Below are 27,206 nucleotides of genomic sequence, written 5' to 3'. Positions count from 1 at the left end.
GCGATCGTCTCTGACTTTACATCTACAAGGTGGACCGACTAGGTAGGAGTGTTTAATAGAGTGGACAGTGAGTGGACACGGTATTTAAAAACTCCACTCATACCAGCACAACACACACTAACACACCACCACCATGTCAGTGTCACTGCAGTGCTGAGAATGATCCACCACCTAAATAATACCTGCTCTGTGGGGGTCCTGTGGGGGTCCTGACCATTGAAGAACAGAGTGAAAAGAGGATAGACTACAGTCAGTAATTGTAGAATTACAAAGTGCTTCTATATGGTAAGTGGAGCTGATAAAATGGACAGTGAGTGTAGAAACAAGGAGGTGGTTTTAATGTTATGGCTGATCAGTGTATATATACTGTATGTGTACATTAAACCACGTTAAGCTTTATTATGAACCAGAAGCGTTTTAGACTCTGGGAGAAGCTGATTCTGATTCTCACCGTTTCTCAGAAGCTCGAGCTGTAACACAAGTTTAAAAGTGAAACAGGGAGGAGAATCCAAATTTTCATTGATGTCAGAGAGTTGTAAGCCTTCACAACAAGCTGAAAATGCTTAGTAATATTTTCCGTCAGCGATGACTAGTTCTTACGTTGTCAGCACAAAAGTAGCTGAGCATGAGCGAGAAGAGGACGGGTACAGCTGTTCTGGGAAAAAAAAATGCCATATAATGATGCTAGATTGGTATCCTCAATAAAAAAGAGCCTTGCCACCCCTCTGCCTCCCCTCACATCTACAGGTGACGCCTCGTTCTCAAAGCCCCGGCAAAGCCACGGTGCGTCTGGAGCGACACACATGAAAGCTTTGATAGTTTACACGCCGCCCACAGGCACGCTGATGGCTGCCGCAGACCTGGAGCGGGGCCCAAAGCACGCCAGCACCCGGGTGGGCACAGAGCCTCTGGCTTACTTTGAAGCTTCGAGTGAGACGTGCTCGCACCGTACACGCATCAGCACATTCCAGCAACGGACCCCCTACCGAAATGCTCCGGGTTCTGTCCAGAGTCACGACCGCGAGATCTCGGGCGTACGAGAGCGGGCATCGATCAATGCCATCTGAGATACGAAAAAGAAAAGGACGTCGCTAATTAAGTTCCTGACGCTGAGATTTATTACGCGTGGGACGACACATTTTTATTGAAGTCCTAAAATGTTCTTACAATTATTTCCTTTGTAAGAAACGTATAACAAAGTATTTATACTATAGATAGATAGATAGAAAAATAGATAGATAGATAGATAGATAATCAGACAGACAGACAGATAGACAGATAGATAGACAAACAGATAGATAAACAGATAGACAGATAGATAGATAGATAGATAGATAGATAGATAGATAGATAGATAGATAGATAATCAGACAGACAGACAGATAGATAGATAGATAGACAGATAGATAATCAGACAGACAGACAGACAGATAGATAGATAAACAGATAGATAATCAGACAGACAGACAGATAGACAGATAGATAGACAAACAGATAGATAAACAGATAGATAGATAGATAGATAGATATATAGATAGATAGATAGATAGACAGATAGATAATCAGACAGACAGACAGACAGACAGATAATCAGACAAACAGAAAGATAGACAGACAGATAGATAGATAGAAAGATAAACAGATAGATAGATAGACAGATAGATAATCAGACAGACAGACAGACAGACAGATAATCAGACAAACAGATAGATAGATAGATAGATAGATATATAGATAGATAGATAGATAGACAGATAGATAATCAGACAGACAGACAGACAGACAGATAATCAGACAAACAGAAAGACAGACAGACAGAAAGAAAGACAGACAGATAAACAGGTAGACAGACAGACAGACAGATAGAAAGATAGATAGACAGACAGATAAAAAGATAGACAGACAGATAGATTAATAATAGAGAGAATAGAATTATTGGCCTGTAGTAGTAACAGGAACAATATTACACATTATACAGATTTATATAAATTAGGGCTGTCGAAGTTAACGCCATAATAACGCATTAACGCGATTTCAATTTAACGCGATTAAAAATAATAGTGCCGTTAACGCAAATTCTAGTTAATGTTGAGACTTGACTGGTAGAACTACAACGCTCGGTTACATTATGTTAACAAACCGTTAAAACGTTTGTTTTAATGTCGGACTTGCCACCGTTTTTCATTTGCGGTTTGTTAACATAATGTAACCGAGCGTTGTAGTGATGCACTTATAAAGAAATAAATACACGGTATATTCACAAGTTGTCGGGAGCAGAACACTTTTATTAACTTATTCTGTTAAGGTACCAAATACCGGAAAGCTGAGTCAAGCACGTTAGTCCATGCACTATGGAAGCCCCAAAGGGTCAAAACACACTCACTTCGTGTAGAAACGGCCATCAAACCATTGTCACAATACAACCACAGAAAAGTCTGTTACAATAACTACGCCTTATCCCACCTAAAGCACCGCTGATCTACAATGTTTGCTGATGGAGAAATTCTAAACTACAATCTGACATTTACTGCCTAGTATGTGAGTGAATAAACTCCCTTACAGTTTTCTCTTGTCCCAGCAGTTTTTAACATCAGTACATTTAGCATAAAATGTGTTCACCATTTTAATTGTAACATTTCACATAAAAATCCTTGTTTTCTATAACATTTACACAGATTTTTTTTAATGCGATTAATCACGATTAACTATATGAAATTCTGAGATTAATCGCGATTAAAAATTTTAATCGTTTGACAGCCCTAATATAAATATATGAACTTTTCTATATAATTTGATGTCCTGATAAATCTGAGGTCCTTAACGACGACGCGGTAACGACCCACCGCTCTAGCACCGAAGCTGATACCGAATAAGGTTGGATTTGTAAGGAAACGAGAGATCCAGAGCGATCGTCCATCATCTGGACCACACGTCTACGTATTAGACAAAACCGAAAGCAGACTGTGACTTTCAGAAACCCCGTGAGCTACTGACACTTCACAGATCCCGGGCGCCTCTCTTAACCCCTCTCTCCATGCTCCTTCTCACCTCTCAGGGCTTTAACCTGGGCCCAGGCCTCTGTGATCTTTTCCAGAGGGGTGAGAAAGCAGAGCTGGTTGGGAAACCCTGGACCTCTTCATGGTCACTCATCCATGTATGCCTCTTTTGGGTTCTTGAAGAGCCTTCAGCGATCATCTGAAAGGCTTCTACGGTTCTAAAAGCTGATGGGGAAGACCATTGGGAACCCATGCGACTTGCACTTATCACTGAATACAATTTAGGCAACTGAGGGTTAAGGGCCTTGCTCAGGGGCCCACTAGTGGCAACTTGGCGATGGTGAGGCTTGACCCGACAACCTCATGATTACTAGTCTAGTACCTTAACCGCTGAGCGACCACACACTCCCTCTGACGTGTGCGCAGTCCTTCCACTTTGGTGGAAATATGGGTGATGTATAGCGCACGGAGAGCCACGCCCTGATCTCTGCGCTCCTCCACTTTCTGTACAGGCGCCCTGAGCGGTGATCCCACCCCCTTAGTCCGGTCTTTCCCACCCAGCAGACTGGAAGATCATTTTTGTCTGCTGCAGGCTGCAGAGGGCGCCCAGCCTCCCGGTAGCAGAGCCGAGATTCAGAACTCCCGGGTTCGAATCTCGGAGCTGGTGTGCTAGCGGATTATCCCGCTCCCTCTGGTCCTGAGAGTCGTTGACCCACCCTATCAACACGCAAGCTGAATTTTGAGTGGTCTCTTATTGGGATGGTTCAGAAAACCGGACTGCCTGAAGTAAAACCACACATGGATGAGAGACCTACAGTAGGTTGCTACTACTTTCTGTACCATCATGTTACCTTCTGACAGCATACACAATGATTAGGCATAACATTATGACCACCTCCTTGTTTCTACACTCACTGTCCATTATATCAGCTCCACTTGTAGTTCTACAATTACTGACTGTAGTCTACCTGTTTCTCTACATCCTTTTTAACCTGCTTTCACTCCGTTCTTCAATGGTCAGGACCCCCACAGGACCACCACAGAGCAGGTATTATTTAGGTGGTGGATCATTCTCAGCACTGCAGTGACACTGACATGGTGGTGGTGTGTTAGTGTGTGTTAGTGCTGGTATGAGTAGATTTTTAAACACCTCACTGTCACTGCTGGACTGAGAATCGTCCACCAAACAAAAATATCCAGCCAACAGCGCCCCGTGGGCAGCGTCCTGTGACCACTGATGAAGGTCTAGAAGATGACCGACTCAAACAGCAGCAATAGATGAGCGATCGTCTCTGACTTTACATCTACAAGGTGGACCGACTAGGTAGGAGTGTCTGATAGAGTGGACAGTGAGTGGACACGATGTTTAAAAACAACACACACTAACACACCACCACCATGTCAGTGTCACTGCAGTACTGAGAATGATCCACCACTTAAATAATACCTGCTCTGTGGTGGTCCTGTGGGGGTCCTGACCATTGAAGAACAGCATGAAAGGGGGTAACAAAGCATGTAGAGAAACAGATGGACTACAGTCAGTAATTGTAGAACTACAAGTGGAGCTGATAAAATGGACAGTGAGTGTAGAAACAAGGAGGTGGTTTTAATGTTATGGCTGATGGGTGTAAGAGCTCAAAATAAAGACATTTATCTAGACAGCTGATATCTGTGTGGGTCCACCACCTCCTGAAGGCTCATAAAGAGAAAGCCTGCCTCGTAAAGTGGAAGAACAAGCTTCATAATCACTAGGCATTCGCTCAGACCCCCTCATTAGTCTGGAACACACTCGTTTATCCTGCCCACCACACAGTCAGGGTCCCATGCGCGATGGTGAGAATACATTTTCCACACCAGAAACCAGCTGCTGGTGGTGGTGGGTCGTCACGAAGATGTTGAAATCCACGGTGACGCAAATCAGCGAATGCTAAAGGGTTCCTGTAACGTCTTTATTTCTCTTCAGAATGAACAGACCCTTTGATATCTTTACTTTATTAACTGACGAGGGCAAACCAACCCCAAAAAAAGAAGCCTGGAAATCCTCTCCGCTCTTGATCAGACTCGTTTCGGAGCCAGGACGGATGGTTACTGTCAGCGCCCCGCTGTGTTTAGTGGTTTTCTGAAGGCCGGTAGAACACGCCGTGCTGCTCTGGCTTTCCCAGAGTCAGGGGAACGTCCCCAAACATCATGTGGGCGCTTCTCTTTCCCAAGAGATTATCAGAAACCATGAGGCACCTCGACGCCCCCTCATCCCGAGGATGACACCACCATCGCACCCTTCCCTGCAGTAAACACTCGCCCTCGATTCACTTTCCCAGCATTATTCAAGAGAACCATGAGAAATCGTTTCTTTATCGTTTCTCCAGTGTGGGGGGTTGAGGGGGTGAGAGGAGCGCCTCTTACTGGAGGTAAAACAGACAGGATAAGGCATTATAGCATAATATTATACACCGATCAGCCATAACAACCACCTCCTTGTTTCTACACTCACTGTCCATTTTATCAGCTCCACTTACCATATAGAAGCACTTTGTAGTTCTACAATTACTGACTGTAGTCCATCTGTTTCTCTACATGCTTTGTTAGCCCCCTTTCATGCTGTTCTTCAATGGTCAGGACCCCCACAGAGCAGGTATTATTTAGGTGGTGGATGATTCTCAGGACTGCAGTGACACTGGCATGGTGGTGGTGTGTTAGTGTGTGTTGTGCTGGTATGAGTGGAGTTTTTAAACACCGTGTCCACTCACTGTCCACTCGATTAGACACTCCTACCTAGTCGGTCCACCTTGTAGATGTAAAGTCAGAGACGATCGCTCATCTATTGCTGCTGTTTGAGTCGGTCATCTTCTAGACCTTCATCAGTGGTCACAGGACGCTGCCCACGGGGCGCTGTTGGCTGGATATTTTTGGTTAGTGGACTATTCTCAGTCCAGCAGTGACAGTGAGGTGTTTAAAAACTCCAGCAGCAGCACAACACACACTAACACACCACCACCATGTCAGTGTCACTGCAGTGCTGAAAATGATCCACCACCTAAATAATACCTGCTCTGTGGTGGTCCTGTGGGGGTCCTGACCATTGAAGAACAGCATGAAAGGGGGTAACAAAGCATGTAGAGAAACAGATGGACTACAGTCAGTAATTGTAGAACTACAAAGTGCTTCGATATGGTAAGTGGAGCTGATAAAATGGACAGTGAGTGTAGAAACAAGGAGTTGGTCATACTTTTCTTCATTATTACTGCTCATAAGTTCCTCCACTAATTGTCACGTTATGTTTTGTTTGTATGGCCTGTTCATATCAAACAGTTCGTCTCATTGGAGGAGCTTTGAAAAGGTCAGCAAACAGCAAACTGGGACAAAGTTCAATCAGGTGGAGTCCGACGTGGCAAAACCCCACAGGAACAACGGCACAGCCGGTGAAAAAGCGGTTTTACCGGGAACCCCAAAACATCCCGATGTATTTTAGTTGACCACAATATTAGGGGAACTGAGACATTAGAGGATGAGCAGGTTTGTCCATAGAAGTGTAGAATTTGATGGGACGCCACAAGATCCGCTCCACCCGAGAATAAACGTTCCAAATCCAATCCGCCCATGATCACTGAAGTAGCTTCACAGCCGAGGACACCAGCATCACGGAGACGGGTGCGAGGATTTATGAGCGGTGATTAGTAAAGGCCTCGGTAGTTTCTCTTGCAGTGAACTGGGACAAATTGCGAGCGGTGGAAGTGGGGCAGGATATCGCCGGCAGTTTAGGAATGATCCATCCTGGCAATTCTGTCTAATTCTAGAGAAGACAAGCGGGCAAGCCAGCAGCTCCGGGGAAACAACAGCCCCCATGAAGGGTTAATACTATCCAGGGCTATCTGTCAGGCTCAAAGGCTTTTCCAATCCTTCCCTCTTGACGAAAAAAGTCAAGAAAGTACTAAAAGGAGAGGAAAAGAAGGAGGGGGGAACGAAAACTTCAAAGCCTTGTCATCTGGCATCGCAGAGAGCTGGTTTGAATTAACTTCAATTCTCCTCTCCTTCTCCAAGTTCACCGAGAGAATGCCCGGGCTTCTGGTTTTCATTACAGCCAATTTTCTTATCTTTTTTCACCCTGTTTCTTCATCTCAGGCCTGATCCAGTCCCCCCCCCCCACCACCCGTAAATGCGACGTGGCACCGGCTGCGGGTAAATGAGGAGGTGCGACCCGCCAGGCACGCATCGTAATGATGGAAATCCGAAAGACGGATAAAGAAAGAAAAGGATGACGACCAGGAGAACGACGTTTACACCGGAGGACGCTTCGTTCCATCGGTGTGGGTGATTATTAGAGAGATGATGCATTATTGACCCAGCGTGGGGGTTAAGATGTGTCGAAATACAGGCTGGTAGCACCGATGAAAACTCAAGACGCCAGAGATAAAGAATAAGGAGGAAAACAACAACACAGCGTACGTAGACAAGCCTCCGACACGAATCGATCCACGCTATCCAGCTATAAGTGTAATCATTCTCTTTCGCCTTTTACCCACAATTTCCACCCCAATTCGGACGCTGCCAAACTCCCACCCACGTCCTTGGTCTTCCATATTACACAAGACGCCAGCTCATGAGCGCGAGGGCTAGCACGTGCTTCCTCTGTTATTGTGCAAGTCGACAAAACACAAACACGCACTGAGGCGGAGAGTTGGGGGAATAGGGATCAGATTCTGCTTACGTATTAAAAAAAGCTTTTAATGCTGTTATTATTACCCCCAAAAACAGGGCTGATCTGTTCCCAGCTCCTAATTATGAGACCGGACGTCAGTTTGTTCTGGGAGCGGCGTCGAGTTTTAAAGACGTTGAGTTTCAGGGTATTTTTTCCCATAAGGATGTTTGGGAAACCTGTTAATGCGTCCATGGTCCCGTGGAGCTGCAGATATTTTAGTCTCATGTAAAATAATGAGGTTGTTTTTGACACTTATACACTGAAAATAACACAAATATATTATAATATAAAAGCTGCACTTTAGTTTTACTTCTTTATCGTTTCCTGACGCTTCTTAATGGTGGAGATGCTTAAACTTGGAATACCGTATTCCGTTCAGCACTGGCGCATTCACATGAGAAGTGACAAAACCGCTTTAGCGCCGCTGTGCCGTTATTTCCTATGAAGTGTGACGGCGGTGCACAAAACTTAACATTTCATTAGTGGAGGAACTTATGAGCAGTAATAATGAAGAGAAGTTTAGTGCTCCTGTCTCCTTCTTTTACTACATTAAACCACGTTAAGCTTTATTTTCAACCAGAAGCGTTTTAGACTCTGGGAGAAGCTGATTCTGATTCTCACCGTTTCTCAGAAGCTGGAGCTGTAACACAAGTTTAAAAGTGAAACAGGGAGGAGAATCCAGCTAAACACAGATACATGTGGAGCTGTAACCCTGGATCTGACGCTTATTCCACACTGATGCAGATTCAGCTCAGATTCACACGCTGGTGAGGTTTTACCGCTTCCAGAGACTGGAAACTAAAACTAGCCCAGGTTCGGACTGGATTAGACTGACGTCGTGTATTAAGATCTTGTTTTGGACCGAACAGCCACGGAAATGCTCAAGTCTTAAAAAAAAGGCCAATTACAAACTATTGTTTATTAAAAAGTAAATTCCAACCAAAACTCTTGCTCAGACTCTCCATCTGACATGAACCAGCACAGGAAGAGGAAAAAAAAGAACTATTTTGACTAATTAATTGCTCAGTTTGCTCTGTCTGATACTCGTCTCTGTATGTACCACTATCCTCTGACTACTTCTGTGTTTTTAATGGTTTGATTATGGTTTATCATAAATACGACCCGCTAATCCCGACATGCTGCCGTGATACCACAGCTAGCCGAGGCGGAACCCGACTCTATCATTTACACTTCAGTTCCATTTACGTCCAGTTCACTAACTGGTTGAAAATGTCTCCCAGCTGTACGTATTACTGCACTTTGGATAGGGGCTGGCGATGGATTTTTACTAGGGCTGCCGCGATCGGTCAACCTAGTGGATGCATCGTTTTTAAAACTATGTTTATAAATGATCCTTTCTACTTTCTACAACATCTCCTTTCATATAAACATTCATACGATTCCCTCAGCATTACCTGCTGTGTGCAGGACCTCAGTCGTATCTGGTCCGGTCACTGGTTGGCGGCATTAAGCACCGTCTTAAAAAACACCGTCTGCAGCCGTCAGAGGACGATCGTAGAGCTTTCAAATAAAAGATCAAAGTTCTCCACGACCCAAATCATCCAAAGTTTGGTGATACTTAAAACTGGCACAAAACTAAAAGCTGGTTTGTTCACTGTGTAAAGCTTTGATGGTACCACAGCAGCACCGGCGCCATGTTGCACGTCTATATTGTTTCATTGTGCTTCTTAATCGTGGAGATCTTGGAATACCGTATTTCTTAGCGAGTTCAGTTAGACCGCCAAAGCACAAAAAGCTTCTCATGTGAATGTGCTGTAACACTCACCACCGTGTTTACATGGTTTAGAATGTGAAGTAAGTGTTGAGTGAATGTGGAGGTTAGAATCTGGGCTCATTCTGTCGTTACTGTACGCTGGACTTAATGAGACGCGGCTACATCTAACTATTTTATTTCTGCTATAAGTTGAAGCACGTTGCTTTGTGTACGGAACACCATAAACACGTGCTGCACTCTGTTTAATATGGAGCACTCGGACATGAACCCTGTTTACATTTAGTTCTGTGTTAGATTATTATGCTGTACAGTTTGTTGTTAAAAAAAAAAAAAAAGTGTAAATTAATCGGAAAATTAATCGTTTAGATTAATCGATGAATCGATAAAAATAGTCGTTAGTGGCAGCCCTAATTTTTTACAGAGAGCTTTAACACACATGGAGGGTTACGCTAAGCTCTAGGTTTTCCTCCACCATTATTATTGGTGCCTCGACCGGACAGTCTGGGTCAGACCTGCTGCAGCTTTTACATTTGGTCAATTTTTGGTTTTATTTATGCTTAAGTAAAAATGATCCGGCTTTCATTGCACACCTTTCTATTTTTCTATTTTTTTTTTTATCTCTACTTAAATTTTTCTATATGTTTTTCTATACGTTTGCCAACTAATGTGCCCAGGCAGGTACAGAAAGCATTTCTCTGCTGGTTGTCCCATGTATGACCCGTCTGTGACGAATAAACTTTAATTTAATGTATTTCTACAAATTCAGGCATAAATACGAGAACAGAGACGTTAAGAACAGAAGAGGAGAGGAGCTGGGCAGGCCGCGGCGTTGTGGGCACAGAGATCAGAATAAACGGGTTGGCTTTATGGGGGCACTGTGCCAGGTTCTGACTGATGGCTGGCAGGACGGAATCGAAGTGAATCACCGAGCGTCTCAGTGAAGCGTATTTCCTAGAACACATGAGCAAAGTCGTCCTGTGACTATCCCTGACTCAACACCACGCTGGATCCAGTTTGCACCCTTGCATGTTATAAACTTCATGGCACCGGACTGTGAGCTCGCTGGACACAGTCCCGAGAAGAGGGCATGTCTAAATTCTCAGATCCCTTAAAATGCTTCTACTGAGGCGGCGACGTAATCGGCATATCTCTGTATAAGTAGTTACATGATCGATGGCGCTGCACAAACACGGGAGTTAATGGAGATCGATGCCTGACTCTCCATGCACGATACGGAGCCTTTGCAGCCTTTGAGGCGGGCAGGGGTGCGAATACGCTCCCGTCTGGGGTGCATTATCACCTGTTTTGAGAAGCTATTGTTTGATCTCGGCGAGAAATGCGACGTTTGATGCGATAGGTGAACCAGCTGGCATCACTTAGGCTCTGCGTGCCGAGCTTAGACCGAGCGTTCATCAGCGATGCGCCGCGGGGAGATTTACGGTGCCCGCTGGACGGGAAGACAAAGCGAAGGTCGGATTGGAGCCCCCGAGACGGAGGCGGAGAGCGGGATGAGAGCGGGATGAGCACGGATCATCGGGGGTTTATCGCAGACCTGCTGCGGGCGCTTCGTCACGCTCATCGTCTACCTGGAGGATCAGAGCCAGCGCCTTCGTGCGGACTGACCTCTTCAAAGCGCCTCCACGGGGCCCTCTCGAACCGGCCGTGCGCCCCTGCTCCGGGGGAAAGGGTTATTAATAGCTTTAGACACCAGAGCTAATGGGGCTCAGATCGACTGGCACGTCCTCAAAGACTCCCATCAGCCCCGGCGCTCAGATAAACGAGAGCGGCCAAGAGAGAAGCAAATCGCTGCAAGACGTTGTTTTGGAATCGCTCCTCCACTACTGTCTGTTATTTACTCCTGTGGAGACGGACGTGGGCGCTACGCCTGCTTACTGCAGCTGTCAGGATGAAGAGAGTGCAGAGGTTCCATTAGTTATGGTCCTGTAACCTGTACCACCGTCTATATTGTGTTCTAGGCTTACCAACCTATACTAGCAGCAACTGTACAAGCTTATACAGATACATCATTCATTCATCCATCCATCCATCCATCCATTCACTCCCCCATTTATTCATTTAATTAATGCTCATGGCTTTCAGCTGGCCATTCATTCCTCCAACCATCCATCCAACTATTTATTCACTTACCCATTCATTCATTCATTCATCCATTCATTCATCCACCCATCTATTTATTCACTTACCCATTCATTCATCCATCCATCCATCCATCCATTCACTCACCTATCCATTCAATCTTCCTTTCATTCATTCACTTACCCATTCAGTCATTTAATTAATGCTCATGGCTTTCAGCTGACCATCCATCCATCTATTTATTCACTTACCCATTCATTCATTCATCCATTCATTCATCCACCCATTCATCCATTCATTTATTCACTCACCCATTCATCCATCCATCCCTTCATTCATTTATTTATTTATCCATTTATTTACTTATTCATTCACACACCTATTTATTAATTCATTTATTCATCCATTTATTCACACACCCATTCATTCATTCATTCATCTATTCGTTAATCAATCTATTCATTCACTTACCCATTCATTCAATTATCCATTTATTCATCCATTCATTCACTTACCCATTCATCATTCACTCATCCGTCTATTCATTCATCCATTCATTCATTTACTCACCCATTCATCCATTCATTAATTCAATTAATGCTCATGGCTTTTAGCTGGATATTCATTCATTCATTCACCCATTCATTTTTTCATTTACCCATTCACTCACTCATTTATCCAATCATTCACCCATTCATTCAAACATTTATTCATGTCCATTCATTAATTCATTCACTGTCTGTTTACCACTACTTTATACTGGTCAGGGTCACATGGGTCCGATTCATTGGGCGAATGTCAGGAAACACACCAAACAGTTCGCCAGTCCACCACACCAAAACAGACACACACACACACACACACACACACACACACACACACACACCTTCTCGACTACAGAGCCGTCGCACAGTGGCCGACCCTGCACTCCGACCCCGGCTTTAATTCAAGGACAGTAAAGGCAGCGAAACAAATGAAAGCAGGATGTTACCTGAACGCAGCCAGATACTCCACGTCACCCATGGGAGGTTCGAGGCCGCCGGTGAAGGCCATGTTAACGTTGAAACCCATGCCGGGTCCCAAGCCCACCTGAACACAAGCACAGAGGAACACACAATCAACACCAAATGGTATCGTGGGGTCCATATTAAATGAGTTACTGCTGTACCTGCTACACCCATACCAGAACAACACACACGGCGCTTTTGATTGATATATGAGGTAGAGGGGGGATGACAAAGTGTACAGAGCAAAGGATTGGTAACAGTCAGTAATTGTATACCCAATATAGACCAGATAGGTGTATATATATCCTAAATTTGCAGTTAGATCAAAGTGCCGGAGACTTTGCTCAAAAAAAAAAAAGAGGCATTTTAAAGTTAACTCTCCTTGTTTCTACACTCACTGTCCATTTTATCAGCTCCACGTACCATATAGAAGCACTTTGTAGTTCTACAATTACTGACTGTAGTCCATCTGTTTCTCTGCATGCTTTGTTACCCCCTTTCACCCTGTCCTTCAATGGTCAGGACCCCCACAGGACCACCACAGATCAGGTATTATTTAGGTGGTGGATGATTCTCAGCACTGCAGTGACACTGACATGGTGGTGGTGTGTTAGTGTGTGTTGTGCTGGTATGAGTGGATCAGACACAGCAGCGCTGCTGGACTTTTTAAACACCTCACTGTCACTGCTGGACTGAGAATAGTCCACCAACCAAAACTGTGACCACTGATGAAGGTCTAGAAGATGACCGACTCAAACAGCAGCAATAGATGAGCGATCGTCTCTGACTTTACATCTACAAGGTGGACCGACTAGGTAGGAGCGTCTAATAGAGTGGACAGTGAGTGGACACGGTGTTTAAAATCTCCACTCATACCAGCACAACACACACTAACACACCACCACCATGTCAGTGTCACTGCAGTGCTGAGAATCATCCACCACCTAAATAATACCTGCTCTGTGGGGGTTAGAACAGGGTGAAAGGGGGCTAAAAAAGCATGTGGAGAAACAGATGGACTACAGTCAGTAATTGTAGAACTACAAAGTGCTTCTATATGGTAAGTGGAGCTGATAAGATGGACAGTGAGCGTAGAAACAAGGAGGTGGTTTTAATGTTATGGCTGGTCGGTGTACGAGCGATGAGTTGGCGTCCCGGCTGCGTATGTGGCTTCTGACCTCATCAGGAGCGCCGCTGCCAGGAAAGAAGTTCCCGTCATCGTAGCGGTGCAGAGACACGTAGAGCACGTTGGGGTCACCGTAGAAAGCTTGCTGGGTGCCATTGCCGTGGTGAACGTCCTGCAGGAAGACACAATGGGTTTAGCATCATGCGCTAATGAAAAAACCACATCTAAGTCTAACAGTTCCTGTACAGTAGGTCTCTCATAACATGAACAAGACAATATAAAAGTATATATTAAAACATTTATACAATAAAAACATCAGATTCCATCCTGGAAAAGACATTCTGAGCTAAATTAGACTCTATTAACGTTCTATTCTGAGCCGCCCGTAATATAAGAGTGACGTTTAATAGGCTTCGTGTCTCATCTCGTCGTTTTGATCTACGCCCTGGGTGTCGTGGACCGTGCCGCTCTTCTTACAGAAGGGGATGAAAAGCATTTTAAGGTCTGGTCATCATACCAGAAGGTTTTCTGTCACCATAAAACGGTTCTGACTCGCCCGTATACGTATATTAAACCTTCAGGGTTTATTTGGTTCAGATTCTATAGGCTGCCGCCTACACCAGGTTACATATGACACAAGCGCGTAAGTTAGAGTCCTCCAAGTACCCATTCAGATTGATAACCCTAGCCCTAACCCTTCGGTGGTGCGTCGGCCGATCACCCTAAGAAACGAGCCACCCTGATAAAGCCTCAACATGCACAGAGGACCACGTAATTCTCCGCAGTTCATTCTTGCACCTTGACTGGATGGAAAGAACAGATGTTGCAGTGGCAAGGAAGTTATAGTCCATCCAGCCCTCCCTTCCTCAGGATTATGAATGTTGAGTGCCTGGCTGGGGCAATAGCACAGCTGAAACTCAAACCTGAGACTGAAGGGTGGCCCGAATGCCCCTTTTATTAGGTACCTCATCAAAGTCTGAATCTGAGCTGAATCTGCATCAGTGTGGAATAAGCATCAGATCCAGGGTTACAGCTCCACATGTATCTGTGTTTATCTGGATTCTCCTCCCTGTTTCACTTTTAAACTTGTGTTACAGCTCGAGCTTCTGAGAAACGGTGAGAATCAGAATCAGCTTCTCCCAGAGTCTAAAACGCTTCTGGTTGAAAATAAAGCTTAACGTGGTTTAATGTAGTAAAAGAAGGAGACAGGAGCACTAAACTTCTCTTCATTATTACTGCTCATAAGTTCCTCCACTAATCACATTCCTCACTCGCTGTTTTACTACAATAAGTCACGCTAAGTTTTGTGCGTGCAAAAGAGGTTTTGTCACTTCTCATGTGAATGCGCCGGTGCTGAAGGGAATACGGTATTCCAGGATCAAGCATCTCCACCATTAAGAAGCGTCAGGAAACGATAAAGAAGTAAAACTAAAGTGCAGCTTTTATTGTATTTTGAACTGTTTGTAATTGTATTTCAGTGTGTTTATATTATATTTGTGTTATTTTCAGTGTATAAGTGTCAAAAACAACCTCATTATTTTACATTAGACATAAGATATACTATATGCAGCTCTACAGGACCATGGACGCATTAACAGGTTTCCCAAACATCCTTATGGGGGAAAACACCTCAAAACTCGACGTCTTTAAAACTCAACTGACATCTAGTGTAGATAACTCGACCTAAACTCGAGTAAACGCTAAACAAGAGCACCTTGACGAGTGTACTCACCCAGTCCACAATCAAAATCTTGCTAACATTCAGCCGCTGTTGAAGCAGTTTGGCTGCGATGGCCACCGAGTTGAAATAGCAGAATCCCCTGTTATTAAATAAATAAATAAATAAATAAATAAGAGAGTTAGTGATACAGAGTTGGTGATTATAGAGTCTGGCAGAATTACAGAGTGCTGTATAGTGTGGAGTGTACGGTCCTGTGTTAGGTTAAGTGGATTCTCCCATTTCGCTAATGATAATTCACCCACAGAGTGGAAGAGCGGCGCTTCAGCCTGGCCTAGAGCCGGCGGTACACACACACAGACACACACGCTACTTTAATACGGCCTGGCACACGTACCACAGCACCGCAACCCACATCTGATTTACCCTTTTTTCCGAAACATCTGCGGAACAATCGCTCCTCTTAACCTTTCTGTAATGAAGCCGGTTTAGTGGAAACGATTCCTGTGTGAGAAAGGGATGCAGTAACACGGATCACTGACGGTGGAGGTATTCGGGCCACTAATGCTGGGTTTTTGGGAAAATATGTTCCTTTAAATGCACTTATGCACTTCTTGTGTGTTTTTGAAATCGAATCCCTTTGATTCGGGCATCTGAATCACTTGGCCGGTGTGTCCACCTATGAGCTGGATTTAAGTTGAACTCTAAGCGACCGCTTAAACTCTCCGGTGACAATCTGAACCCCAAATTGTGTTTAATAATCGACGTAATGTGGAAAGACTCTTATACCGTCCAGCGAAACGTATGTATGACCGAAAGTATCTTGACAGCCAACCATGAGTCAATTCCAAAACCTCAAAATTCACAATATAGCTACCCCCCGCCCCCCTTCCCCAACGTTCCCAAGCAAGAACAACGAATCCCAACTGGACCGTTGGCGTTAAACTTGCGCCCGGAAGACCTGACTAGCAATGAAATTGGCATTACGATCGATTCCATAGGTGCTGAATGGGAGGCAAGGAGGTTCTAGTCCATCCAGCCCTCCCTCCCTCAGACACGGCCAATTGTGAATGTTGAAACGCCGAAACTCAAACCAGAGAGTCAAAGGTGGCCCGCGTGCCCCAATGGTGACTTTTATTATGTACTGCAGCGTTCAGAAGTGTTTGTTTCAGTGTTTTATGCTGGTCTTGGATTATATGTAGGATTTAAGTCTTATATTATTGAGGATTATTTGACTGATTCTATAGGTGCTGAATGGGAGGAAAGGAAGTTCTAGTCCATCCAGCCCTCCCTCCCTCCCCATCCTCCCTCAGACACGGCCAATTGTAAATGTTGAACCGTTGAAACTCAAACCGGAGACTCAAGGGTGGCCCGAGTGCCCCAATGGTGACTTTTATTAGGAACTGCCGGGTTTATAGGTGTTTGTTTCAGTGTTTTATGCTGGTTTTACTGGTTTTGGATTATATGTATGATTTCAGTCTTATATTATTGAGGATTGAGGATTATTTGACAGTCCGACTGATTCCATAGGTGCTGAATGAGAGGCAAGGAGGTTCTAGTCCATCCAGCCTTCCCTCCCTCAGACACGGCCAATTGTGAATGTTGAACCGCTGAAACTCAAAGCCGAGACTCAAAGGTGGCCCGAGTGCCCCAATGGAGACTTTTATAATGTACTGCAGCGTTCAGAAGTGTTTGTTTCAGTGTTTTATGCTGGTTTTATTGGTTCTGGATTATATGTATGATTTCGGTCTTATATTATTAAGGAATTTGAGGATTATTTGGCATTCCGACTGATTCTATAGGTGCTGAATGGGAGGAAAGGAAGTTCTAGTCCATCCAGCCCTCCCTCCCTCCCTCAGACACGGCCAATTGTGAATGTTGGACCACTGAAACTCAAACCTGAGAGTCAAAAGTGGCCCGAGTGCCCCAATGGTGACTTTTATTAGGAACTGCAGCGTTCATAAATGTTTGTTTCAGTGTTTTATGCTGGTTTTATTGATTTGGGATTATATTTTTAAGGAATTTGAGGATTATTTGACATTCCGACTGATTCTATAGGTGCTGAATGGGATTGAATTCGAGGTTTTGTGCTGGAGCTTGGAGCTCCTCTACGCAAAACCTGTTAAATCGTGTCTTAATCGACGTACGTAGATCCCAAACTTGCAACGTGGCGCTGCTACAAATAGGCCGTTTTCCTTCCCCACTTTAGAGAATATTACTTAAGCAAGACGGACTTAAAAGAAAGGAGCTCAGGCTACATAACAACAGTTCTCAGTGGGGACGAGGTGTTGGAGTCTTAGGGCTTTGGAGCGCAGACGTGAACCAGTAGGTCACACAAACTCTCGGAGAGCTCGAGTGGCAAAGAGCTGGGCAGGAGCTTCGTGGGTCGAGTTTCCTCGGATGAGCTGCCACACACAAGACCGAGATCATCACGCACCACGCCACGCATTGGGTAGAGTGGTGTAAAGCACACTGCCATTGAAATCTAGAGCTGTGCTTCAGTGCACTTTACTGTTTAGTTTGGTGTCCACACAGGTTCAAACCTTATTTTGAGTCGTTGTTCCAAGACTCCAAGACATGGTTTCGAATAGACGGGCTACTCTTAAACGCAGCTAGGTGTGAGTATGATGCATTGACATGGATTGCATGAGGAACTGGTTATTACAGATGAATAAAATGATTAAATAATATGTATTAATTAATAATTGTACAACAAGGCAAAAATAATGCAAATCAAACCGAGTCGTGTGGTCATGCGGTTAGGTGGAGTGAGAGGAGCGGTACTCACATGGGGGTGCTCTCCTCGGCGTGGTGTCCGGGGGGTCGTACCACAGCGAAGCCGTTCTGTAATCACACACCAGGAGCACTGTGTTAGTAATACCGCTTCACACTGCAGGTCACCGGTCAGTGTGAAGACCTGCCGATCCTTCCCACGGCTCAGTGAGGGATCATACCGCTGACGTCCCCCATCAAGGGTCGCGTGAACGAGAAAGGAAATCTGTCAGCATGGTCAGATTCTAGAACCAACAAACCCAAAAGCAGGTCTGCCGTGAATCAGAAGCTCCTGGAAGACCGGCATGACTGTCCAAAGTCAAGCGAGCGTCTCGGTTCCAAAATCGGCACCTTAAATCTTTTTTTCTATTTTATTTAAGCATTTTCTCCCAATTTATCTTAGTCAGTTTGTCTTCCAGCCCTTAGCGGAACCCTTTTCACCCATGCACTCTGCACAGGTGCTTCTATCCGCTAATCAGGGTCCTTACACAGCATTTAAAGACCCCACCCACATAATCCGGTCATCCCGCCCTAGCTGAGACGTGTCCGCTGCAGGCACTGCCAATTATGCCCGCTAGATGGCGCTCAGACAGAGTTTTGAACTGGAGTTCCGTGTCTTATTAGAATCCTTGGTTTTAAGACAGACCCGTATCTGTAGAGCTGTGTGTACGGGCGAGACCTGGTCCTACCTTCAGTTCTCCGGACGCCACCTTAAACACCAGCTCCACCACAGATCCCACGGCCAAGCGAGCCGCACTGGACGAGTGAATCTCATTCCAGATAGTGTCGTTGTCCACCTGTCCAAACACAAACGATGCATAAATACCGGACAGTGTTTTAATAAAAGTAAAGTGATCAGTTCCTTCAGACTGAGGTACATCCAGGTTCAGCTGATCAATCCTGCTAATCCACAACATTCTAATATCAGAAAGGATATATATTTATTTATTTATTTTGGCCACACTGGTTTTGTGTTATTCATTAAGAGGTCGTGAACGTTTGCTCCGACTAAACAGATCTGCCCGAAAGTTGCACCTAACAGTCGCATGTGGACTTTGCTTACACATCGAGGTCTGTAAACTTTCGCTCCGTTGTTGTTTCTCACATGTCAACACTCGCCATTTTATCAGCTCCACTTACCATATAGAAGCACTTTGTAGTTCTACAATTACTGACTGTGGTCCATCTGTTTCTCTGTATTCTTTGTTGGGACCCCCACAGGACCACCACAGAGCAGGTATTATTTAGGTGGTGGATGATTCTCAGCACTGCAGTGACACTGACATGGTGGTGGTGTGTTAGTGTGTGTTGTGCTGGAGTTTTTAAATACCGTGTCCACTCACTGTCCACTCTATTAGACACTCCTACCTAGTCGGTCCACCTTGTAGATGTAAAGTCAGAGACGATCGCTCATCTATTGCTGCTGTTTCAGTCGGTCATCTTCTAGACCTTCATCAGTGCTCACAGGACGCTGCCCACGGGGCGCTGTTGGCTGGATATTTGTGGTTGGTGGACTATTCTCAGTCCAGCAGCGCTGCTGTGTCTGATCCACTCATACCAGCACAACACACACTAACACACCACCACCATGTCAGTGTCACTGCAGTACTGAGAATGATCCACCACCTAAATAATACCTGCTCTGTGGTGGTCCTGTGGGGGTCCTGACCATTTGAAGAACAGCATGAAAGGGGGAAACAAAGCATGTAGAGAAACAGATGGACTACAGTCAGTAATTGTAGAACTACAAAGTGCTTCTATATGGTAAGTGGAGCTGATAACATGCAGACACTTTATATCCAAAGAGACTTCCAGTACTGCTACCCACTGTGCCACCATTAAAATTGCTGATAGGTGGAGAGGGGCGGTCCTTTCACTGATGTCAACAAACATGCAAACATAAACACAAGAATGCGCGCGCGCACACACACACACACACACACACACACACACACACAGAGTCAATATTACACAGAGACAAGCTTTTCTGGCAGGTCAGATTGTATTCATTCACTGTTGTGAAAGGTAAACACTACACAGCAAAGCTCTGTGTGTGTGTGAGTGTGAGTGTGTGTGTGTGTGTGAGTGTGTGTGTGTGTGTGTGAGTGTGTGTGTGTGTGTGTGTGTCATCCAAGAGTGGACAGAGAGTACACTCATTCATCAGTGCTCATTATTCCAGTGCACGCCTGTCCTGCAATTACTCTCGCCTGGCCCTGGACCATGAACTCACACGTAGCGACTGAGAAAGTGGGCACTCACACACACACACACACACACACACACACACACACACACACACACACACACACAATGAACTTCAAGTGGACTTATCACGGTGCCTCAGTTACCCGAGTTGGGCGGCACGGTGGGTAGCACTGTCCCCTCACAGCAAGAAGGTCCTGGGTTCGATCCCCAGGCGGGGCGGTCCGGGTCCTTTCTGTGCGGAGTTTGCATGTTCTCCCCGTGTCTGCGTGGGTTTCCTCCGGGGGCTCCGGTTTCCTCCCACAGTCCAAAAACATGCAGTCAAGTTAACTGGAGACACTGAATTGCCCTATAGGGGAATGAGTATGTGTATATGTGTGTATGTGTGTGTGTGCCCAGCGATGGACTGGCGCCCCGTCCAGGGTGTTACTGTGTGCCTTGCGCCCATTGAAAAGCTGGGATAGGCTCCAGCGCCCCCCATTTTAAATCCCCCCGCCGGTCCGTGAAATTATATCTTATATGAAACCGGTCCGTGGTGCAGAAAAGGTTGGGGAGCGCTTCGCTATACCACTATTGCTTAGATTCGGGTTTGAATCTATTAGCTATCGGTCATCCAGACGTTTACACAGACATGACTGGCTGTGTGGATGGGGGAGGACTGGTCAGAGGACTGGTCAAAGCCCTGTGATGGACTGGAAGGAGACCAGCAACCTTGTGATCACTAGTCCAGTATGAACATTAAGTATTTTAAACCATCACTGCATCTTAATACTTAAATATAGATAAATATTAATACATATCAATAATAATAATAATAATCTGATCACTAGTGCAACATCAAAACCATTTTTGGCATTTAACAGACGCCTTTATCCAAAGCGGCTTACAGTACAATGACAGTATACAGTCTGAGCAATTGAGGGTTAAGGGCCTTGCTCAAGGGCCCAACAGCAGTGGTTGGGCTTGAACCAGCAACCTTCTAATTACTAGTTCAGTACCTTAACCACTAGGCTACAAATGTCTAGTAATAATAGAGGTAATAATAATAAAGATACTTGAGGTTTAAGGGCCTTGCTCTGGTCTTGTTGGTACTGGGGGATGAACCAGCAACCTTCTGATCACTACTTCAGTATAAACACCAAATATATGCTTGATACTTTAATATAGGAAATTAATAATAATAATAATAATAATAATACTAAGATTAATAAATATAAAGTTACTTGAGGTTTAAGGGCCTTGCTCAGGACTTGTTGGTACTGGGGATTGAACTAGCAACCTTCTGATCACTAATCCAGTATAAGCACCAAATATAACCACCAAATATATGCTTGATACTTTAATATAAGTAATTAATAATAATAATAATGTTTATAATAATAAAGATACTTGAGGTTTATGGGCCTTGCTCAGGCCTTGTTGGTACTAGGGATTGAACCAGCAACCTTCTGATCACTAATCCAGTATTTTAACCAGAAATAGAGAGAAAAAGATCTACTGAGGAGTACCGATGCGTCCCGACGAGGCGGGAATGTCCAGGACGTTTGAGCAAACGCAGGCACCAAACCCTGCGCCTCCTAACGGGCGGAGATCTGGTCCGGGACGAGGATCGTTTCGGGCGGGCGCGGGGGGGGGGGGGGGGGGGGGGGGGTTGGAATGAAGAAAGGCAGCCTCTCGCGATTCTGACAGGCTAATTTTCAGAGCGGCGGCTAGCCGCGGAGACGCAGGAAGACAACAATTTTGTTTCATTTCCATAAAAGAGTCCAGAGACCTTCTGTTTCTCACCGAGCCGCGCCGAGTCCACCGCAGCACCCCGCCGGGCCCGCCTGCAATCCATCAGCCGGCTAACAGGGCTGCTGGGGGTACGCTGCACCCCCCCCCATCCCAAGCCACATCAAATACACACCTTCATTAATCCAGCGCTGCCATCACACTGTCACGAGGCATTAATGCGCCCCGGACGCGCCTATGCTGGTGAGATGATGAAAGTAACACGACTCGAGTAATAAAACAGAAGAGAGCAGCAGTTACATCTGAATATACACCAACCAGCCATAACATTAAAACCACCTCCTTGTTTCTACACTCACTGTCCATTTTATCAGCTTCACTTACCATATAGAAGCACTTTGTAGTTCTACAATTACTGACTGTAGTCCATCTGTTTCTCTACATGCTTTGTTCGCCTCCTTTCATGCTGTTCTTCAATGGTCAGGACCCCCACAGGACCACCACAGAGCAGGTATTATTTAGGTGGTGGATCATTCTCAGCACTGCAGTGACACTAACATGGTGGTGGTGTGTTAGTGTGTGTTGTGCTGGCATGAGTGGATCAGACACAGCAGCGCTGCTGGACTGAGAATAGTCCACCAACCAAAAATATCCAGCCAACAGCGCCCCGTGGGCAGCGTCCTGTGACCACTGATGAAGGTCTAGAAGATGACCGACTCAACCAGCAGCAATAGATGAGCGATCGTCTCTGACTTTACATCTACAAGGTGGACCAACTAGGTAGGAGTGTCTAATAGAGTGGACAGTGAGTGGACACGGTATTTAAATCCACTCATACCAGCACAACACACACTAACACACCACCACCATGTCAGTGTCACTGCAGTGCTGAGAATCATCCACCACCTAAATAATACCTGCTCTGTGGGGGTCCTGTGGGGGTCCTGACCATTGAAGAACAGCATGAAAGGGGGGTAACAAAGCATGCAGAGTAACAGATGGACTACAGTCAGTAATTGTAGAACTACAAAGTGCTCCTATATGGTAAGTGGAGCTGATGAAATGGACAGTGAGGGTAGAAACAAGGAGGTGGTTTTAATGTTATGGCTTATGGTTTACGTTGCACCAAGAGTCTGCCGGCCAACCATTCCAAAGAAACTGAGACCTTGATATTGATAGAGTTTGTCGTGCATTCAGTCAGTATGTGTTTAAAATATGGAGTGCATACAATAGAGTGCAACTCTCACACACACACACACACACACACACACCTTCTGTACTCAAAGCGTTTTCACATACGTGTGCCCACATGCACACACACACACACACACACACACACACACACACACACACACACACACACCCCTCCGTATTTGCTGCACCCGGCTTGTTTATAGAAAACATCTGGACACAATTACCTGCACGACGGAAAGCACAGCAACAGTTTTCGTTGCCGCTGGACTTTCAGGGGTGGGGGGTGTGGTGTGGGGCTCAAAGGAGAACAAACAGTCCCATTATTTAGACCCAGGAATAAGAAAAGAGAGAGAGAAACTTACCCCGATGCCCCCACAGGGTAACCTCACGAACATGGGTGTCACAGAGCCTGCAAAGAAAGAAATAGAGAGAGAGAGAGAGAAGAGAGAGACAGAAGAGAGAGAGAGAGAGGAGATGATCAGCTCTGTACTGATGTTTACATTTATCGTCCCAAAGTGCATTTATAAGGATTTAATTTTGACGTCCTGGTTTTAAATTCATAATGGTGATTGAACCAGCAAGGAGTACTGTGGAGTACTGATGCGTCCAGACGAGGAGAGAATGTCCTGGACGTTTGTACACGGTTAATCTCGTAGAAAAAAAATGACCCCTGGTGACACGACACAGTGGGTCAAGCTAAAGTGATCCAACAGCTTTTTTAGGCTTTTTTTTTGGCTGTCAATGCCATTACTAACTATTTTATTACTACATTAATGCTCATTATTAGCTCAAAAAAATTAGAGCGCTCAGGTGAATCGACTTTTTCTTCCCAAACTTGATTTTATTTCGACGTCCTGATTTTAAATTCACACTTTTTTATATAACGTTTATCCTGTAAAAACATATTCGGGTGATTCTTCAATTGGGGGAACTTTTACGTCCCTAAGTTATAAATCTGTGTTAAAAATACTTTATTACAAAACAAATATTTTAGGTATTAAAAAGATCACTCATTGCATCACTAAAAAAAATTACATACCAAAATAATGATGATTTCCATTTTTTATGATGATTTAAACATCAATATTTTGCTACTTTGGCCTCGTCCCCAACCCAGACTTTAAAACTTCTCTGCTCTAATAAAATGCTAAAAAGTCATCAATTCATTATAAAAATCACAATATGAGTTTTATAATAACTTAAAAAGAAACAAAATGTAATTTTTTTTTCATATTTGTACAACCTGTGCATATTTTTGAGCAATATATTACTGTCCCCGGCATTATCGTCAATACCGCAGCAGTGTACGGTTTCTGTAGGGAATCATTTGAAGGTGACACTTGTTTATGTTGTAACCATGGTAACAAAGACTCACAAGGAAGCACATGCCAGCCATGAGAGCAGATTGACATTTTAATGTCTGGAAATGTGAGTAATTTAATCACGTATTCCTCCTGATCATAGAGTAGATTTATTCATTACCATTTACATCAGTACGACAGTACTTCACCAAAGAAAAAAAAAAATTTACACATTATTTATATTTATTTAAAGTGCATCTTGTACTAGCTGTTGACTAGCTGTAGCAAATCCATGGCCTAGCTAGTTTTTTTCTTTAAAAAAGTAAAAATTGTCATTACCGCAACACGTCATTACCAACACATGATGACATTTCGCTGCCACTTCGCAAATAAATATGAAATATTAAAATTCTATATAAGCTCAATTGTAGCCACCATTAAGTCTTTGCTCTAAAGCATGTAAGCATTATCTTGACATCATTAAAACTAAATTATTATTAAGTTAAGATGGTAAAAAGAGCCCGCAATTGAAGAATCACCCATTCACGATGCGCAGCGGTGAAATACGCTAGCACAGCAGAGCTGGGATCTTGAATAATTGGGCAATTTTAACCCTATTTAAACCTGGCGTACATATTTCAGACGGATTTTTAACTTAAAACTTGAGACTCGATCCTTTTTCATCCACCTTTGTACTTCTCAACCCCAGAGGTCCTCCACATTACCAGTTTCATTACCAGTTTCATTGAGATGGTAACACGAGTGCCGCCCTCCTGCCGATTCGTATTGTGACTGGCGTGCAGGTAGCCCCGCTGCCCTCTCCTACAGAGCTCTTACCTCGGGTATCAGAGTGTGTGTGTGTGTGTGTGTGTGTGTGAGGAGTGTGTAATCGCAGAATGAAAGCTCAAAGCTGAAACGATGCTAAACTGCAGGCCAGCTGAAGTCATGGAAAAGTGTGTGTGTGTGAGAGAGAGTGTGTGTGTGTGTGAGAGAGTGTGTGAGAGTGTGTGTGTGTGTGTGTCGGCCTCCCGGGCACAAAGGTGCCTTGACGGACAGCTCTGGGGCGCATTCGAATCACAACCGGCGTTGATGAAAGCCAATCCGGGGGGGAAACGCAGTTGTTCGGGAAAACAAGCTCGGGGGGGGATGGGAGAGTGGGGTTATTAGTGTGGAAGTGGCGTGTGTGAGGATGAGGGTGTGGGTACACACACACACACACACACACACACACACAGGGAATGATTAACACGGTGTGTGTGTAGCGTGTCTTACTGTCCAGTTTGAGTCTCAGAGGGTTGGTCCCGTAGAGAAGGACGTGAGGTTCGGAGTGGACCGTCTGCAGCTCCTCCAGGGTCGCCTTCCTGCCCCGGACACACTGCGTACACAGAACACAAGCAAGAAGACAGGTCAGGTGTGTGTGTGTGTGTGTGTGTGTGTGTGTGTAGTTTGCATGTTCTCCCTGTGTCTGTGTGGGTCTCCTCTGAGAGCAGTCCAAATATGAGCAGTCAGGTCACTTGGAGCTAGTAAAACTGCCCTAAGTGTGTGTGTGTGTGCGCGCGTGTGTGTGTGCGTGTTTACTACATTTCGACCCAATGATTCAGACCCACCTAGACCCTGACCAGGGTCTTGAACTGAGCATGAACTTGCCAAACAGCCCATTCCAAACCAATGCGCATTAATATGTAGTTTTGGATTTCTAACAGCCTAAAACTACAGTTATTAATTGATGTATTTATTTATTATAAAACTTTGTACCGTGTCTGTGGGAATTTCTGCCCGTTCTGTTATAAAGCATAAGGTGCTCGGGTGGCGCGGCGGTCTGAAGCACTAGCCATACAACACCTGACATCTCAAGCTGCAAGTCTGATTCCATTCCAAGCCGGTGCTATCGACCTTGCTGGGCGTCCACACGTGGCACAAACGGCTGTGCCTGAGGGAGGACGGTCAACAAGGTGTGTGTGTGTATGTGTGTGTGTGATAGCCTCGGCTCTCCTCAGTCAGCGTAGGGGGAACACGATTGTTTGTGAGGTTCTACGAGAAGTCCTGGTGCATAATCAGGGTTCCAATTCATCCCACAGCCCAGGCTGTGAGGGGTTTAAAGGTTCTCCGAGGAGGCAGCGCTGCTCACCTGTGTGTGTGTGTGTGTGTGTGTGTGTGTGTGTGTGTGTGAAAGTCCCACCGACACCTGCAGCAGCACCGCGGCTCGTACTCGTTCTCAGGTTCTCTGAAGGTGCGCTTTATCTAAGAGGCCCCCCGGGGCCCGGCTGTGGCCGTATTTAAGGGCCCCCCTGCTGTAGATTAGGGGGTATTAAAGTCCTGACTGCCTTTAATTGAGGCCTAATTGTGTGTTTCCATCTCCCAGGACAATAAACAATCTCACAAAGAGCTGAGTACACCCGCTTCCCATACTCTGCCGTGAGTGAGGGGGGGGGGCTGTGCAGGAGGTTCGGGAGGGTTGGGGGGGGGAAGCCGGCTGTGTCTGTTTACTTGTTTGTTTGTAGGAAAACAGAGACGGCAGCTACGCGACCGGTTCTAGCGGCTGTGATGCAAGTGAGCATTAAGCGGAGAGGAGAAGAAGCAGAGTGGGAGAGATCAGACACTGAGATGTTTAACTGAGGTCTGGGTGGAACATCTCAACGATCTGGATGATGCTAGCGCTGAGGAATGAGCG

General features: G+C 45.1%; 1 protein-coding gene across 3 annotated transcripts in view; it reads right to left on the bottom strand.

The window, feature by feature from the left end:
- The window catches only part of hdac4 (histone deacetylase 4), a 180,701-nt gene that overhangs the window by 20,037 nt on the left and 133,458 nt on the right, over window positions 1–27,206 (bottom strand). For all 3 annotated transcript variants that reach the window (XM_063006540.1, XM_063006541.1, XM_063006542.1), the window contains 7 exons: window positions 25,808–25,910; window positions 23,597–23,643; window positions 18,797–18,904; window positions 18,124–18,179; window positions 15,390–15,477; window positions 13,710–13,829; window positions 12,516–12,613 (listed from right to left, as the gene is read on the bottom strand). In XM_063006540.1, the coding sequence (XP_062862610.1) occupies window positions 12,516–12,613; window positions 13,710–13,829; window positions 15,390–15,477; window positions 18,124–18,179; window positions 18,797–18,904; window positions 23,597–23,643; window positions 25,808–25,910 (620 nt within the window). The remainder of the gene's footprint in view (window positions 1–12,515; window positions 12,614–13,709; window positions 13,830–15,389; window positions 15,478–18,123; window positions 18,180–18,796; window positions 18,905–23,596; window positions 23,644–25,807; window positions 25,911–27,206) is intronic.

The sequence above is a fragment of the Trichomycterus rosablanca genome, chromosome 12 (assembly GCF_030014385.1).
Source record: "Trichomycterus rosablanca isolate fTriRos1 chromosome 12, fTriRos1.hap1, whole genome shotgun sequence".
Classification (NCBI taxonomy): Eukaryota; Metazoa; Chordata; class Actinopteri; order Siluriformes; family Trichomycteridae; genus Trichomycterus; species Trichomycterus rosablanca.
The sequence above is the reverse complement of the archived record's forward strand: the minus strand, read 5'-3'. Positions and strand labels throughout refer to the sequence as shown.